At 39.4% G+C, this 18,196-nt stretch overlaps 1 protein-coding gene across 3 annotated transcripts; it reads right to left on the bottom strand.

Moving 5' to 3' along the window:
* Positions 1 to 1,896: 1,896 nt before the first annotated feature.
* SLC38A2 (solute carrier family 38 member 2) lies at positions 1,897 to 18,183 on the bottom strand. 3 transcript variants are annotated; one of them, XM_054632126.2, is made up of 16 exons: positions 17,897 to 18,180; positions 17,051 to 17,238; positions 16,699 to 16,780; positions 16,452 to 16,567; positions 13,555 to 13,628; positions 13,365 to 13,457; positions 13,088 to 13,169; positions 10,079 to 10,161; positions 9,069 to 9,127; positions 8,783 to 8,932; positions 7,952 to 8,031; positions 7,755 to 7,855; positions 7,245 to 7,369; positions 6,514 to 6,658; positions 6,299 to 6,396; positions 1,897 to 5,518 (listed from the first exon to the last, which is right to left on the bottom strand). In XM_054632126.2, exons 2-16 carry the CDS (start codon positions 17,167 to 17,169, stop codon positions 5,420 to 5,422), a joined length of 1,506 nt encoding a protein of 501 aa, XP_054488101.1. In that variant the 5' UTR covers positions 17,170 to 17,238; positions 17,897 to 18,180; the 3' UTR covers positions 1,897 to 5,419. The 3 variants fall into 3 exon arrangements, with proteins under 3 accessions (XP_054488101.1, XP_054488099.1, XP_054488102.1); XM_054632124.2 differs by having other exon boundaries at positions 6,299 to 6,658; positions 17,897 to 18,183; XM_054632127.2 differs by lacking the exon at positions 17,897 to 18,180 and having other exon boundaries at positions 16,912 to 17,052.
* Between the last annotated feature and the right edge of the window lie 13 nt (positions 18,184 to 18,196).

Below are 18,196 nucleotides of genomic sequence, written 5' to 3'. Positions count from 1 at the left end.
CAGGGAGGTCTGGACTGTCACACTTAAGAGATTGGAAGTAGAAAGGCCAAGAAACAGCTGCTGGGCACATCTACACTGGAAATGGGATGGTATGTCCACATTCCTTGAAGGAATGGAGGCTGCCTCATGGTATCTTGGTTTCTTCTGGAGCTGAAATTTGGGCATACACTGGCCATGCTCTGTTCTGTGTCTCCAGAAAGGAAACCTGGGCACACAGACTGAATGGTAACTGTGATGCCCTGGAAGCAGGGATATGAGCTAAACCACAGGGGACCTGAGGACATGACCATTGGAGGACAATCCAGCTGCTGCATGAACACTTGGAGGTGAGATGTCTAGGCACGACCTTGGGGTACGACAGACTTGGCAAGGCCAGGGTGGAAGAAAGAAGCAAATTTCAGAGAAACTAGAAGAAAGTTGCCATCTGTCTCCTGGACAGAACCTGAGACATTCACAAAGCTCAGCATTGTGAATAAACTTGAAGTGACAACTTAACCCTCCTTTGGAGCAAAGACTTTGTGGCAGGCAGAGAGGCTCGAAGCATGGGATTTTAGACACCATCCCAACATAATTTCAGTTTCTTTTGGAAAAATCATTGCACCATCTCATTCATCTCACAAGATAAGAAATATTCCCATTCTTGTGAGAAATAAGATGTAGAAAACACTGCTTCTCATGTTATTTAAGTTGATGGAATTGCCTGATTGTAAGGTGAGCCTAATGGTTCAGCTTGTCAAGCAGCATTCTAGGGGAAGGGCTTCTGCACTGCTATGAAGCTCCTGTGTGATGGCATACACCTTATGAGACTGGGGGCCTTCCAGACACGATCACTCTTTCCAAATGGCTAGCTTGATTTTTAGGGTTCTTGTTCCAAGAATGATCATCATGCAAAACCTGTTTGAAGTTATGCTTCAGATGCATGTAAGCAAATGCTGAAATACAAAATAAGCAAGTGGAGGACATTAAATTGTGGACTCAAGTACCACTCACCACTCACATGGTGGTGCCACAGTGCTTCCTCTCCATGCAGAGTATACTGATTAACACCTTCTTAAAGACCTGCAACACTGTGAAAATGAGTAATTCAAGTTACACAAACATGACACTAAAATGAGAACTAGAAAGGAATGCAGGCATTCATCCCTCATCAGGATGGGCTTTGGAATTTGAGCAAACACATAAACACTGTGTACACACAGAAAGCATCTTAAAAAAATAAAATAATGAACAGCTACTAATCAAGGATTCCAGGAAAACACGCTATGCAATCTTGTAATTAATGCAACCTCAATTGAGGATTTCCTAATTTCAGAGCATATAACTACCCTTCCTAAGTATTCCTTTTGTAGTGTTTTGTTGAACACATGACACACTGAGTTACAACTCTAGTGTCTCTCAAGCAATTCTGAATATTTGGGACAGATATTCATATGACATGATACAGATTTATGGAGAACCAAGAACACATATGCTACATTGGTTTGTACCCAGTTTCCAAAATGGAAGCAAAACAGGCATACCAGTTTTGTAGCTTTTTACATAAGCAGTTATTCTTCTCCTGGAGATTCAAATGAAGGAAAGTGGCATAGGATTTTAGGAAGACTCACTCATTTATTACACTTACACAAGATCTAACACATTTGGTCTTGTCTCCAGCTATGCCTTTTTCCACAAAAGAAATTACTTAATGCAAGTTCCTTGTGGAATTTGATATCTCATGCCCAGACTCGTTCTCTTAACCCTTGTAGTGTCATAAGTTCGGATATACTTGCATGCCATTTTCCTCCCCATCTTTTCTGAAAAGTGCTCAGTAAATTAACTATGCAGGAAATTAAAGGTACACTTTTAGTGTCATCCCTCCAACTCCCTCCCCAAAGAAAAACATCACACCCTTGCTTAGGATTATCTGTTTATTTATTTCAGTTAAAACAAACATACAATGTTTCATTGAAACTGTGTTGCTGGCCACCAGTCTAGCCAGCAGTGGTAGCTAGGCTGCTGGCCTCTCCCAGGAAGGTGGGTATTTACATATGTACACGGATGTACCGCGGGAGGGATGCGCGTTAGGTTGCAGAGGTGGTTAACTGCTGCATTCAGGAAATCCTAACATCCATGGTGAGTTTTAGAGAGAAAGTACACATCAACCTCAACAATGCTTTCTATGGACCCAAGTGATTCCGGTGTTTATTGCAACATATACATTTGTAATAAATACAGTCTTAGTGTTTTCTTACACACCTTAGTCTAACACTCCTTTCATCTCTGTAAGCATTACACTTTGTTGAAAAAGGCTCTTTCCTTTGACAGCTGTTACACAGATGTACAACATGGACAACTCCTTGAAATGCTGTAACAATCAGTAATGAGAGAGGAATATATACATAAATTCTGACTCCAAACCTACATTATATACATTATACTTACAGTATATACACACATACAATTTATGTACATAGACTATCATAAATATTGAAAAATAGTTTTAGTTTTAATGGATTAATGCTTTATAAATAACATGTTACATTTATGACTGAAATATCATGGAAGACAATGTCTAACTGAGGTGACAGAACAGTGGTTTAATACTGAAGCTGCTCTTTTTGGTGGTTTGTAATGTAGGTAACTTTAAAAGACAGGTTTGGAAAAAAATAATAATCAAGAAAAAAAATCACATGTTGGAAATCGACCCAGCCAAGTGGAACTCAACTGTTGCAGGTGGAGAGTCAGTCATCAAATTATATAACACATAATGTATAATCTGGAAATTGCTACATTCAGAGAATTAAGTGACATGTAAAATACACTATGAGGTGTCATCACAATAATCTTCTTCCCTTCTGGTTGCCAAGAAGGACTTTGTAGTAACTTCTCACTCACAACTCCTTCCTCTTCTATGACTGCTGCAAGAAAGGAGGCTATTTCTCACTTTCTTTCCTCTTTTTAAAGGGAAGAATTTCATCCCTTATATGCTACAAATTGCTCAAAGGTAGACAACATTTTAATCCTCTTCCACCTTTGCACATTTGTGGAGGAAGAAGAAAAGCTGCCAAAGTACTGAGGAGGCACGTGCTCAGCACTTCTGTGGAGATCAGGTAACATGGGATAGTTAGCCATGGATGTACAGTACCTGAGGCAGAGAAGTACCTACAGAGCATTAGTCAGAGCTGACTCCAGGATCATTAATTGCCAGTTGAGTACCACTGAATTAATTATACAAATAACACATGAGGAATCTAACTTGTCATTACAGTTTTACACTATAGTCATAGTGACCAGTACTTACAGTCATGCAGAAGTATCAATACAAAATACCTGCAGTTGTTTTTCCATAGATTTTAAATGGCTGGGCAGCGCTTGACATTATCTGCCAAACGGTGACTATTGTTTAGGTTTATTTCTGATTAATTCTACAAGAGCAAAAAAGTCTCAGGCACTGTTTAATCAACAGATTACAGGCCTTTACTTGGTCTCTCTGACACGATGACCGAGTGGGACTTCATAAATGAGATTTTTAAAGCATCGTGTCAGATGAAGACCGTTGACCACATTGCCATGACTATTTCATTAATAATCTCTATCTAGGCCTTTGTACCCAATATTGCTGTTTGAGAACCTCTTATAAGCCAAGTACGCTGTTATACAAATGCTACCTCTCTTCAACCTGGGACAAGAATGAAAGAGCAAACATGCACTAGAAACAAAATAGCTCATCACAACCATACAGCACCTGTTTCATCAGCTAGGGCTCATTAGAAACGTATCTATTTCTGAAGCAAACAAGTATGAGATGACTATCCAGTCTATGAGGTTATCTTTAATACTACTATACAGTATAAATTGGAAGAGGAATCCCAGTTGTGTATGTGAAGAGAGTTTGTACCAAGCATGAAAAATTGGTGCAGTTATTTTGTGAATTTGACTCAGAAACAGAATAATCAAGTAATTCAAAATCCAATAACGGATGAGGAATTTGAGAAATACTGTACAGTTTTTAAATATTATACAACTAGAAGACTACATTAGGACTTTTTTTGTTTTCCTACAGAGTGTTTCAAGATAGATTGGATAGAAAAAAATCCCAACAAACATTGTTACAACTGACAATGGACCTTAATAATACAAGGAACTTGAGGAGGAAGTTTTGTATTAATGGCATCATATGCTCCAGTGCCATTCAGTTTCTACCTACAACAGGAAAAATAAACCCCAAAAAGCAAAAACCCCAGACCCTGTTTTACTCAATTGCACTACTGAGTACCTCAAGAAGGGAAATGTTAATGCCATCTTTACAATTTTAGATTACCTACGCTTTTCTCCAATGTACCCTTTTATAAAGGTGGGTTTTTTTAAAGTTTGAAAATTTGCATTTCCACACCATTTTTGGTAACTCTAGTTACTTATGTAAGTCTGAAATGATTTTCAGGATTATTTTCTCTAAGGGAGCTTCACAGGAAGCATTTAGTATCAGAAAATTTTGATCTGAATTGGCTTATTTTCTGTTTTGGTCATTAGAAGCATTTTAAAAATAAAATTTCTTTTAACTATGCCTCTACAGAATCATAAAGTATGTTGAGGGAAAGGACCCATCAGAATCACCATGTCCAACTCCTGGCCCTGCACAGGACACCCCAAGAATCACACCATGTGCCTGAGAGTTGTCTCAACACTTCTTGCACTCTGTCAGGCTTGGTGCTGTGACCACTTTCCTGGGGAGCCTGTTCCAGTGCCCAACCACCCTCTGGGTAAAAAAACCTTTTCCTGATATCCAACCTAAACCTACCCTGCCTCAGCTTCCAGCCATTCCCTTGGGTCCTGTCACTGGTGACATGAGTGAAGAGATCAAGAAAGTCAAACTAAGTTTAATTTAGGACACTAATTAAATATTTTTCCAAGCTCTTCTATGTTATTTTTTCATTCTTTTTAGAAAAATGTTTCTTAAAGTCAAAATAGTGCTTTTGAGGTCCATAAGAATTTTTGGTACAAAAAATAATAGTGTTTCTCTCTTTCTCTTGCTCTCTCATTGGTTATTTAAACACTTTGCTGTAAATTAAAGAGTTCTTTCTCACATCAAATGGTTCCATTAGGCACATTCAAGTAAAATAACAAAATATCCAAGTAACAATGACGAAAGCCAAACATGGCTTGATAAAAGTCTACAGAGAGTTCTGTCCATTCTCTGGAATGGAATAAAGTTGTCACTTCCTTCAGCCAGACACTCACGTGGTTTGATGTCAATATCCACTTCCATCATGCAGAATAGTTTCTTAAAGACAGAGTTCAGATATTCTACAATCAGAAGAACCATCAACAAAGAATCTGCCTTTTAAAGGAAGCTGAATAGCTCGTTTTCATTCCCAGTAGGTATCTGAGTGAACACTGGCATTTGAAGTGGTGTATTACAGAGATTAAACCAGGGCAGTTAATGGCCATCAGATTTAACATTCTGGATCCAGTCTAGAATAATCAGTGTCATACACCCAGTCATCACAAGTATACCACTTAGAAAGAAGAATGAAGCCTGAAAAAGAAAATATAAAAGAAGTATTTCAGATTCTGCTATGACACTGTTGGTAAAACACAACATTCACCTATAAATTCGTGCCCATGAACTAGCACAAATGCCATTGCTCACAGAGGACAAAGTAAAAGAGACAAGAGATCAAGTCAATGACAAGGAGCTAAGCATCTTTCTCATATTTGGGGTCCTTTCTCAAATCAGAAAGTACATTTATTTTCAGTATAGCAGACCTCACCCTCAGCTAAGGGAAGTGGATGTAGCTGCTGATAACCAGTCAGGCTGTGCCACTGTGCTAACTTGACTGTCTCAGTATATCTGACTGCATTATGAGTCAGTATGTCTACGATTAGTAAGAGCACCTAGAACAATCAAGATAACCCAAACAATTGGCAGATATGAGCTTTTAGGCAGAAAACTATGTAAATAAGTCTTAAAAGAATATTTGAAGAATGTTAAGGTTTTTTAAATACAGTTCTTAGGGTATTCTGTTGAAATCTGGCTCTTAGCAGCAACAGAAAGACCCAGCTACTGTTGAGATTTGGGGCCAGGGGCTGAAAGAAGTCACTGAAGTAAACTGAGTCTTGTGATGGCCAGTTCCTTGGTTCTGAGTTCCTATGCAGCTCCTTGCAACTACGTAAGATAACATTAAATGCTAATTCACTGACTACTTTCAAAATTCATAAATCATGAAGAAGATACTTAATTTTTTTGTTTTGAATTAGTAAGCAAATTCTTAGTTACATAGTTGTCTATAGTAGTTACATATTTGTCTATACATACCCCAATCTTTTGCACTGACTTCATTGGTTCCTTCTTCACTAATTTGATATAGAAGGCAGAAGGAAGTATAAAGATCAGCATGGCAGCCGCAGAAGCACCTGTAGAGAAAAAGCATGGAAATAAATACTCATAAACAGGTAAATATACTCTAATTAGACTGGAACTGCTTTTTCTGAGATGCAAAAGACTGCTTGATCTGACAAGAAAATGCTTACCAATGAATCCAAAGATGTCTCGAATAGTAGGGACAAAGATAACGAGCACGTTGGTAAATGCCAGGAGAGAAATGGTAATGGAACAGTGACGCCACCAGCTGAACTCCTTCCCTGCCCACAGCAGCTGGGTAATGGAACTGCGAATCTTTGGAGGACAGGGGGAAAAAAAAGAGACAGTTGAGTCTTCATTTTGGAAGACAGTGATTTGTCACCTGAATTAGACCTTCCTTCTGGAAGTATTTTAACATAACTTTCCTGAATGCTTCAGATTTTAACAGAAGGTGAAAGACAAAAGTAATATGGAGAAAAAACCAAGGAAAAGTATCTGGTTTGAACAAAAATTCCAGGAAATTTTGTATCATCTAGGGATGCTGCTCAATGATATATACATAAATGGCCAATTGCCACCACAAGGTATGTACAAAAAAATGCTGACTTCAGTAAGCTGATAATACAAAAGTGTAAGCTTTTTTAAAGAGGGGCAATCTGTTTCATTTCCCCAATATAATCATACCAGGAAAACTGTATAACTGAATATATTTGTATTACTGTTTAGTAAATGTTACATATTTATTGAATTAACAGTATAGCTAAAATTTATCAAGTTTACCAGAATAAGTTTTCTTTTTCAGTTAAGAGAAAAACTCTTCAGTTTTCCAATTAATAAACAGGAGTTGCCAAATCAGTAAATGACTGCAGCAGTATATTTGTTAAAAAAAAAAATTACTTACAGGGAAAATAACTACAGGTACAGTGAGGGTTACAGCCATAAGTACAGCAAGACGCACAATAAGAAGCAGAACATCAGCACCCAGATAAGCAGAGTAGGTGTGAAGCAGTTCTGGTTCAACTTTTCCTATAAAGAAAACAGTATTTTAGTTAGATTTAGTTGACATACTTCTTAAACATGTGCTTTGCTCTAGATTCCACACAAATTTTACCGTTACATCATCAATATGAACTGAAAGCCTCAAGAGCTCCTATAAGAATGTACCCATTTTACACAGGGATGACTTGGAGGCACAGAATCTGGCTTAATCCAATTTTAATCCTATGTCTTGGGCCTAATTCTATTACTGATCTCCTTTAGGGTGTGCACTTACAGAAGTACTAAAAAAAAAGCCCAACTAACAATGTATATTTAGAATGCATAGTAAATGCTTGCTTGTTCTATTTTTAAAATAACACTGTGATTTTGCAGAACATAAGTCATTTAAAGAAAGCAAAGAAGCAATATTTACCATAAAATGTCAAGTATCCAAAGAGAGCAGCCAACAAATACATGAGGAACATGGCAAAAAAAGATACATAGGACACATTCATCATTCTTTTACGGCTTCGGCTGTAAGAAAAAGTAACATTGTTAGCAGTGAAAACATACTGTTTCATACTCTATTTGTTTGTTCAGTGAAATTACAGATATACATCTAACACTTACCCTTTCAGTTCTTCATAAATAGGAAGAATTGCAGGATGACAGACAAAGGAAAATGTTAGGATCGGGACAGCATAAACAGTCTGAAAAAAAAAAGGTTCTTAAGTATCTCAACAGACATTAGAAATTTACTTTACAAAATCATCAGGAGATTCTTTAATTTTGGCCTTATTTGGTGATAAAGATCAGCTATTCCTTACAATGGAAACTGCAAAAAAATTTTCAACAAGTTCATATTTTCTCAAACCCAGATCCTGAGTGTCCTGGTTTGAGAGGAAGTGAGTTTTCTGGGATGGTACCAAATAGTCTCAAATGTCACTGAATTCCATGGTGAACTGAATGTATTTGCATTCGAAATCATGTTCAGCAACTCACAGGCTTAAGCCACTAGATCTTGAACTTGGTATTGTGTATTACACATGTGGAGATTCATCACTGTATTGGGAGCATTCATGAGTCAAGAATTTGTGACTGGGAACAAGTCAAACATCCTATTTGCACACTTCTACAATTTTCCTAATTTTCTTCTGCAATCTACTTTTTAAAATGCTTCATTAACTTTTTTGAGAAAGCTTGAGAAATGCTGTCCCAAAGAATGAGAGATGTGTTTTTTGCCACTTGAACAGGCACTTCAAGCTCCTCTAATTTCTGTGTATTTGGCATGTGGAAAAACTCAGTCTCCATGTGGTAAACAGTGTCCAAGTTTACTGGAACAGAAATTCTTAACACATCCCAATTTTAAAACTGGGCAACTGCTTGAAGGTAAAATTATCTTATTTATCTGCTACATACTCGGTCATTCTCAACAGAGTATCTGATTTTTCGGTCAGTTACCTGTGAATTGAAGATGAAATATTTTGGCTTGCACATATCCTCACTTGTTATATTTTCAGCTACCAAAGGTGCCACTGTTGCATTAAGTAATGTGACATTCATGATGACACTGTCTGTAGGACAAGGAATCTGAAACATCTTCCAAATGACCTGGAAATAAAGCCACGCATTTATTACTTTGACTAATGCAAGATGTGAAAATTTTTAGAAACTGCTTAATTTCGCTTTTGAAATGCAGTTTTACAAGCACTGTAAAGTTTACAAGAAGTTTACAAGATATACTTACAACAATCAGAAAGAAGACCATGCAAAGTAAGGAAAATCCACTGGTATAGCCCAAATACCCTGTGATGAAGAAAGATTAAAAAAATCTAAGATATAATTAACAGAAACATCATTCAAGTCAAAACATAAAGGCAAAATGTATTCTGTCAAGTGATCTCTTTAGATTATTTCCTTAGCATTACAGAACAAATTAATTATTCATTGACTTTCTGCTAATCCTGACCCAGATCTGAAGGTTCTGAAAGACATATTAGGGTCTGTACATACAGTGAGTCTGTAATGTTAAACTTTTTAACTTACAAGAAAAGGAAGCAAATTAAAAGATCTCACAGCAGCAACTATATGAATTGTTTATTGTATACTAAGAATGATATAGGATTAATTTTAACAGCACACACTATCAGATAACTTAGCCTTTTCCTTCTGTTTTTACTGATTAACTTCTAGAAAATAGTAATTTGAGAGAGTAATTCACATTGAGACTCTTCAGTTCTTGTAGTTCCACTACAGGATTCTCTGAATAAACAGCCTGTTATCTGAATTATTCACATGTATCACTGAATTACAGCCATTTCAGATAAAGCATCTGGCACGAATATTCTGTTACTCCTTGGGATCTAAAATGAGAAGATACTGGCCAGAGTTAGCAGCCATACTCTTTGAAGGCTGTTACAGGAGAGCTGTATTATTTCACCATTGACCAAAATAGGTCAGACTTTGTGATAAGAACAGAAACAGAAAGTTACTGTTGAGCTTCATTCTGAAGCCATCCTATCTGCTGTGTTTTCATCTTCCACAAACACATCTGTAATTTAGTATGCTTGTCTTGTTTTTTTTTTTCCTTTCTTCAAGGAGATTGACAGCAATTACCTAAATGCTAATTAGTCCCAAGAGACAAGTTTGGAGACAGCTATTAGTTCACACAGCATTTCAAGACTCAAACATTGCATCAACACATTTCACCACAGTTCTTCCAACGGGTTTTTATTTTGATTGCTCTCTACTACTTACCTAGATTTTTCAGTAGGGACAGGGGAAGAATCAGAATGACAGACACCAGCAGCACTAAATAGTCACCATTGAGATACCATTCTCTGTAGAAAAGAAGGTAATATTTGTAAGTAATTAAGTATTTAAAAATTGCATTTGCAGTTTAGTCTTCCCTCTTATTTTCTACAACATATGGCTCCTTAAAAAAATGCACTACTTGATGTCACAAATGACGGCATTTAATTTCCTATATGGACCTAACACCCTACAATAGCTTCTTATCTCACCCCAAACCTGCATTGTGCCTTTCCTTTAGTGTCCTTTTATAAAAATAATAACATCTGGAAGTCAGAAGACAGAAAAGTAAATGATTGGTAAGAAAAGAGTCAAGTGGAATCAATCACAGAAAAAATATAATTTTCTTAAGTGCTGGTTCCCAACTCTCCAGATGTGTTAGAATACTGCAGGGCCCCGGCAGGGTTTCCATTTTTAATGGAAATAAGATTCTGTTGGGTGCCCTGTGGGAATTAAAGAAAAACGGGTGAGGGCTGAAGGTAAGGCAGTAGCTCAAGCCCACTGGCTGAGAAAACTCCAACAACCACTGGGAGTCTCTTGGAGGCACATTTTGTCCCTTTCAGTAGGGAAAACATGGTAAGAACTTCAGAGGCTTTTTCCTTCAGAACATTTCTGCCATTTTTTTTTCTGTAAGAAGCAGCAACTATTTTTTCACAAAACATTTTTGAGCATTAGAAGATTAACATCTTTTTTGAAACACATAAAAACAAAGTCCTACAGGACCATCTTATATGCTTTAAGCAATTAAAGTAACATTAAGTTACACATTTATTCCCAAGTATTAATACTTTACATCCTATTATGATATCATTTAACAGTATTTATTTTAAAATGGACTGTATGCTATTTAGGTAAAAAATTTAATTTGAAATTTGTATATGTAAACTCAGTTGCTGAATTATAGCCTTTTATATGGTAATGGAAATACGGAATAATTAACAGACTTGCTCTGGATTTACACAGTAAATGCAAGAATGATGTAGTCACCTCTTTCCTCAGATGATTATCTGGGATAACTAGATGTAAAAAAGGAGTATTTTAAAAACTTCAGATGTATAGGACATTAACACCATACACCTTTTGTTGTCTTTTTTAAAAATATAATAGACTTGTGGCAAATTTAAAAGAAATCACAACAAAGAAATTTCTTGCAGTTGATACAATCACAAGAACATGCACTGCTATTGTGCATACCATAGAGAGGCCATCAGGACTTTCAGATCAAGGACTTCAAAGTTTTTCCGTCCTGAAGAGTAAAGAATGGGATTGTGCAGTTTTAAAATATAGCCAAGTACTTTAAAAGTTGCTAAACAAATTTTAATAATGGAGCTAGTATTTGCAATATTGTCTCAGAAGTCCAGAAGTTCTTTTACAGTAAGCATTATTTTGGGACACTCAAACAGGTAAGTGCTTACATTTCGGGCCCCAGGCTGCCAGAGTGGAATCCATGCCAATGGTAGCCAGACTCCCCTAAGCAATGCATGGAGAGAGTCAGTTAAATGGGGTTCACGATTGCCAGAGCACTGAGAAAATATTTACTTTAAATCAGTGTACAGCTACCTAGTGCCAGCCAACAAGAAAACATTTAAGATACAGATGTCAATTTCTTAATTTTCTCTGCCAGATTCACAGAGCAGCAGCTGTATCCAGAGAGATGCACAGACTTTAACTTTCCCTCTTGAATTGCAACCAGTTTTGAATTCTTTACTGAAGATGGGACAGTTAAAAAATATTTGCCTCCGAGCCCCCTTCTAAATACTGGCTACTCCAGGGGCTCTCTTAAGAATCGAAAAATACGGACTTGAATTCAGCCAAAGGAGAGAAATTAAGCTTCCCAGCAAAGAATTTTTAAACATAACACTACTAAGTAAATAGGGTAGGTGCAGTATTTGAGTACATTAAAAAAAATGAAAAGAAAGGAAAAAAAATATGGCTAGCACTGTTATTATGACAGTATCTATCAGCAAGCTGAATGAACATCACCAAATGGCTTGAACCCCTTGGGGAACACGGCAGAAAAATGCCTACCTTCTGAACTCAGGCTTAGGTGTAAGTTGGAGTCTTGAGCTGCTCAGCCCTCTCAAGACTGGGACACTTCAGGACAAGGCACAGAAGTACAACTCTGAAGAGTGAGATTTATAGCACTTAACTCTATCCATCTGAACTCAGGCATCTTGTTTTTACACACCCTCTCAATAAAGAGTGATATGATCACCTGTTCTTTGGAGACACACAAAACGTGTCTAAGTCAGGTGCGCCAAACTGATCACTACAGAGGATCACCCTTCTCCACTGATTGTACTAAGACCATAGTAATGGTGAACTCAAAATAGGGTTAGATAAAACGAATCCTCTTTTTAAAGCCAAGCAGGAAAGCCACTCTGGAGTCAAAGTGTCTCCAGGGCTAGATGGCATGGAATCTACCACTCTAGTCTTAGGTATATAAACTCTGGTTTAGGTCATTATTTAGTCTCTGAATCTTTTTGAGAACTGTTCCTTAAGACATTCCTTCCATAACTGCACCTTAGTCTTACATTTAATCACTTGCCACAATATTTATACTAGAAAACTAAATTAATCAGACCAAACAATTTTGAACACATTAGGAAAATAAATTTAAAAAACCCAACAAAACAAAAAACCAACCACAATCACATTTATCTTTCCTCATCAAGTGTATGTACTGACTGGTACATACATTAACACTTACCTGATGTTCTTTACAGAACAGCTTTCTGCAATATGATGCAATACCTGTATTTTTCTACCCTTTTCCCAGGTCAGGCTGGATCTAAATGAAGTGAAGCACTCAGGGGAAGGGAAAACTTACTGCATCTCTGTCTGAATAAGAAGCTACCCTATGGTGTACCGAACGTGGTCTTCATATAAAAATATATACAGTCTCCGTATTTGTTTTTCCTAATAGTTTCTCTGATGAGGAGTTCTAACACCTACCCTGTGGTCTCTTCGATGTTCATAAATGTCTTGATGACCAATGGTAACTCATATTTCACTATGAAGAGGTAGCTTGACATAGCTGTAGGTGAATAACATCATAGATCATTACAAATATAGAATATGCCACACGATGCAAGAATCACATAACATGTTTCATAACTTCACTTGAACACAAGTAGTTAATGAACACATGTTGTGTGACAAATAAGTCTCCAAGAATAAGCAGGGAACAATTACTATTGACAGTACAGAAATTTTAAGATCTTGTCCTCACCTCCAATGTTCTGCATTGTAATTGATCCAGAAGCAGCAAGTTTTCCAGCCATACCAAAAGCCTTCATTCCCAACTGTTCATATAATAAAGATCCTAAAAGAAAATACGATATCCCATTGGAGGGGTGTATTTCAAGAAAATGCCATAAGAAACAAATACTACATATTTGTAAAAGAGTAATTTGCCATACCTCCTTCATTGGCAGTCTTTAAAAGAAGATGCACTGAATACAAAGAAACTATTGAGACAAACAGCAGGAGAATCCTGGGGAGAGAAAAACACACAAATTTGTAATAGCCATAAATGACTTATTGTAACCCTATTAAATAAAAATGTATCAAAATATAAACATTATCCATATTAGGATATTATATGGGGAAGGATTCTAAGGTCAGCTGAAAGTGTTCTGAAAACCCAATTAATGCCGTATGTAGAAAGGATTTTATACTAAATTGCATTTCAGAGGCATACAAAGAAATTCTACTGGAGTCTTGAACAACGATTCTATCCAGTCTAAAGTGGCATAAGCACACCAAGTGTCAGGCTATTATACTTGGCTACATTTGGTAATAAAAAACTTAACAAAATATCACTGGGAATGTGTGCAGGTGGAGGGAAAGGTTTGCATCCTTGTAAGAAACTGTATTTTTCCCATCTTCCTGCCCCTGTTCGACATTGAGGCTAACTAAAGCTGAAGTGAAGATTATCTCTTGGTCTTAAAAAAAATCAGCTTTTCAGCTTAAACCTGTGTTCTTTTTTTTATGTAAGGATGAAACTGCAAAAGCCTTAAAGAATTGACTGAAAATTCAGACTCATTGAGAGCTGTGTTTTCAAATGGAAATACACATCTATTGTCATTTAAAAAAATTCTTTCCTCAAAAGTTAACTCTTCAGATGTGCTTACATGGGAATCGCTAGTGGCTTGTTTATCTTCCCCACAGCTTTTACAGGCAATGCATATTACTTCCAGAAGCACATTTGCATCACCTAAAATTCGGGTCTCTCAACAACAAATCTCTCCCACAACAAATGCACTTCCTGGAGTGGCACGCTAGGGGGGACTTCTCGGCTGCTGGAGAACACAGTGGAAAATTACAAGGCATTAAATAAAAAACCCTGGTCTTTCTTATACCAATACAAGCATTTTGCTTAATAGGAAACCTGAGAACCAGCATATCAAAAATGGCTTAAAAATGGCAAACTTTGCTTCCCAGAATACATTTCCTTTTGTGTCATTTTTAATGTTGGTAAAGTTAGTAAATGCAGCACAAAGAACTGGAAACTAAAAGATCTGAGAAGCTTCACAGATCTGTGTAGGAAACTTACGTTACTGTGCCAATTCACTAACACTAGCACACGCACACAAATAAACCTCTCTATTTCTGACAGGTAGAGATTAACTAGGATTTGACTCAGCCATTGGGTAGAAACAGCTCAGCTGAGATGTGCCAGGGTTACACTACTTTAAAACAGCACAGACCCTGGGCCTCTCAGTCCTAACATGGAATGGCTGCCTACAGTGTAGACAATATCAGTCAGCAAACTCATCTTGAAGCTCACTCCGTTTCTGGCTTCCAGACCATTCTATTCATTTATTTAGTGCTGACACAACTGACAAGTCACAGCACTTACACAAGTGCCTCCACAGTCTTCGAAGAACTTACTGCCCTAATCGACTGCATCTGGATCTGATTCTGTAACCTAGTTATTAAGGGCTGCCTGTAATGCCCTCACTGTCATCATAAATCCTCAGTATCTTCTGTGATTAACTGTTTTCCTGCCTCAGAACTGTATGATCTACAAGTTTTGAAAGGTAACAAGCTAGTTTGTCTTTGAAACAGCACTAATGCAAGTAAGATCTGGACGCAGCAACTGGAAATAAAAAACAACTAAATTGCCTCAGCATCCAATTGTTAAATTGACAGTTTTTAACATTTTTTTCCTCAGAAAAGAGGACCCTCAAAGTCTGTTCAAATAGCTAACCTTAAATGCTCTTTTTTCCTCTCCTCAGAGACATTCTAATGTGCATTATATTGATTAGCTTTCATGTGCTGCAGAACATCTTTAGAGCATGAATAACTATTCTAGACTCATGCTAAGTCATTCACTCAGTTTAGCATCACCTAAGCAAGTGAAAATCTTAGTAAGAGATTAACAAATCACCATATGCTTAAAATCCTTTAGGTCCGAAATTCACACATAGGTAGTTTCCTCAGGAAACTTGAGCACCACTCGATACTGTGAAACATCTGGAAGTAAATCTGACCTACTTTCTGGAAATCTGGCAGCAGAGTCAGGGAAATTTTGAACTAAACATTGCTCTTCACATGTTCTTGAACATTCAGCACATTCATCTATTTCCAGGATAAAAACACAAAGCTCCTTTTAACACACCCATGGATACTCATTTGCAGTCAAGTCACTGATAATACATGTTGTGTGAGCTGAACTGCCTCCAATACATGAAAAATGTACTTCCCAAGACATTTAAAAGCACTGTACATAACTGGATCCTCATGTCATTTCCAATTACATTACTGTAGTTCTGCCCTACACCTCAAAGCTTTCGCCAATGTAGACAGGCCAATAAAGACAGGCTGGTTATTCCACATCCCTCCCTTGCAGGCAGACAGAAATTTTTATAGGTGTAACTGAAACCATACCCCTGAAGAGAATGAGAGCACAGCAATAAAACAGACTTCTTTATTGGTTAAGTACATTGTAACTCTGTAGGCACAGTGATGTCACTTGAGGAAAGCGAGACCACATCCCTGATTGGGACTTGGATAATAGAAGTTTCAGGGGAAATCTATCAGTTATTAATGGAGAAACTGCGGCTAAGTCAAGTAAAATTCACTGTAAAATGTTTTTGAGGGTTGCAGAACTTGCAATGACTCGGTTTAATTTTTGCAGGTTCTTCTGAATGTACCACAATCCTTAAATTCAAAACAAGCCTAAAATGCAATTCTGCATCTATGAAAATGACTGGATGTTTTCTAGGGGTCATATTCTTACACCATGTATTTTTCCATTATGAATTACACACCAGAAAGCTGGGGTTTTTTTGATGAATCAAAAGATACTTACACAAAAAGAGCAATTCCAGTGTTAGCCATGGCAAAAGAAAGACCAAGGATGCCACTACCCACAATAGCATTGCTCAGATTAAATACTGACATTCCAAAGGAAGTAGTACCCGGATGCTGAGGAAAGACGGATAGGTAATAGTTAACAGAAAGTTATTAGTCATCTCAGAATTAAAACAAACATAAAATTGGCAGTACATTTTTGTTTGTTTGTTTGTTTATTTGGAACGTCATTGCCAGGTACTTACATACTGAGTTTCGTATTTCTTCTTTCCAAGATTGGAGTCCAGCAAGAAATTTTGGTTTTCTGGATCAATATCCGCATAGTGGCTGCAAAACAACGTGACATTATTAGTGACTCTTACGGGAACCTTGCACATTCACTTCCCGATCATCATTTCCGACACATTTCAAAGGGAAAAGGAAAAACCGACGGAATAACCCCGAAAGAACCACCCCACCTGCGACGGTGTCAGCGCGCGGAGCGTTGCGCCCGTCTCCGGCCGCAGCGATTCCCGTGTTTTCCGTACGGATTTGCCGACAGACGCTCGGCACCGCCGGGTCTCCGGCCGGTGCCGCCCGCCGCGGGAGCCCCCTCACCTCTTCATGGCAGCCGGCTTGGTGGGGTAGGGGTAGCTGAAGTCGTTGCTGTTGGAGCTGTAGCTGCTGCTGTCCTCGTCGGGCGAGATGTTGAACTTGCCCATCTCGGCGCTGCTCATGCTGGCGGGGCGGGGGTCGGCGCTCGGCGGCGGCCGCTCTTTTGTCCTTGCCGGCGGGACGCGCCGCGCCTGCGGAGGGGGCGGGAGGCGACGTCAGTGCCGCAGCGGGCGCGAGCCCGTCACGTGGCCCCGCGGCCCCCGCCCGCCGCCGCCGCCGCCGAGTGGAAAAGTACCAGGCGCGCGGGGCGGGGGGCGCGCGGACAAAGGTGAGCCCCGCGCGGGGCGGGGGCGCGCGGCCGACACCGGCACCGCCCGCACTGACACCGGCACCGCCCGCACTGACAGCGGCACCGAGACAGCGGCACCGCCACGCCGCACTCCCCCCCCTCCCCCCTCCGCCTCCCCGCCCCGATAGCGGAGAGCGGACTGATGCAACACCGATGGGCGATTGTCACATCGGCTGCCGGAGCCTCCCGCCCCGCGGCTGTCCCTCCCTGTGTTTACCTCCCGCCTCCCCGCCGGCGACACCGCGCGACCCGGCGTTTCCAACGGGAAAACGCTAACCGGTCGCGGGACCGCGTCGCGCCGCAGTCGCTTTGCGGGTTTGCCGCCTTTCCGGGATGCGGCGGCGGCGCATCCCTACGCGCGTCTCGGCGGAGCCCGGCAGGGTCTTGGCGACAAGCCGGGGCGCTGCCACCGCACAAAGGCGCGAAGGACGAGCCGTGCTCCGTCCCAAAAGTCACCCCGTTCTTCTTGGCGGCCCGGTAATAGCCAGCCCCTGCCGTACCTTCTACGCACGAGCTTGAAAGCGAGGGTTTCTCCCGAAGCCTCGGAATAACGAGATTCTCCTGTCTCCGCTGCTACTTCTTGCAAGGGAAAAAAGAGCCTTTAACTATGAAATGTCAGCGAAAACAAACCCCTAGATAAATAAAGGTAGAAAAAAAAATCGCGTAAAAAAGTCAGAGGTATCAAAAGGAAAGAAAATTTCGCGTCTGTATCGCTCCGGCGTCCCTCCCGCTCTGACGGCCCCCTCGGGGCGCCGCCGCTCTTCAGGCAGGAATGTGGGCGTGTCATGGCAGGGGCGCGG

This window comes from Agelaius phoeniceus, chromosome 5 (genome assembly GCF_051311805.1).
Source record: "Agelaius phoeniceus isolate bAgePho1 chromosome 5, bAgePho1.hap1, whole genome shotgun sequence".
Taxonomy (NCBI): Eukaryota; Metazoa; Chordata; class Aves; order Passeriformes; family Icteridae; genus Agelaius; species Agelaius phoeniceus.
This window is presented reverse-complemented; position numbering and strand designations above follow the sequence as displayed.

Excerpts from the sequence above, each read along its gene's own strand:
- SLC38A2 (XM_054632124.2), bottom strand. The coding sequence starts at position 17,169 with ATGAGCAGCGCCGAGATGGGCAAGTTCAACATCTCGCCCGACGAGGAC. Across the intron at positions 16,568-16,698 it reads AGAAATACGAAACTCAGTAT|CATCCGGGTACTACTTCCTT; the intron begins GTAAGTACCTGG and ends GTCTTTCCTCAG. Across the intron at positions 13,170-13,364 it reads TACAATGCAGAACATTGGAG|CTATGTCAAGCTACCTCTTC; the intron begins GTGAGGACAAGA and ends ATTCACCTACAG.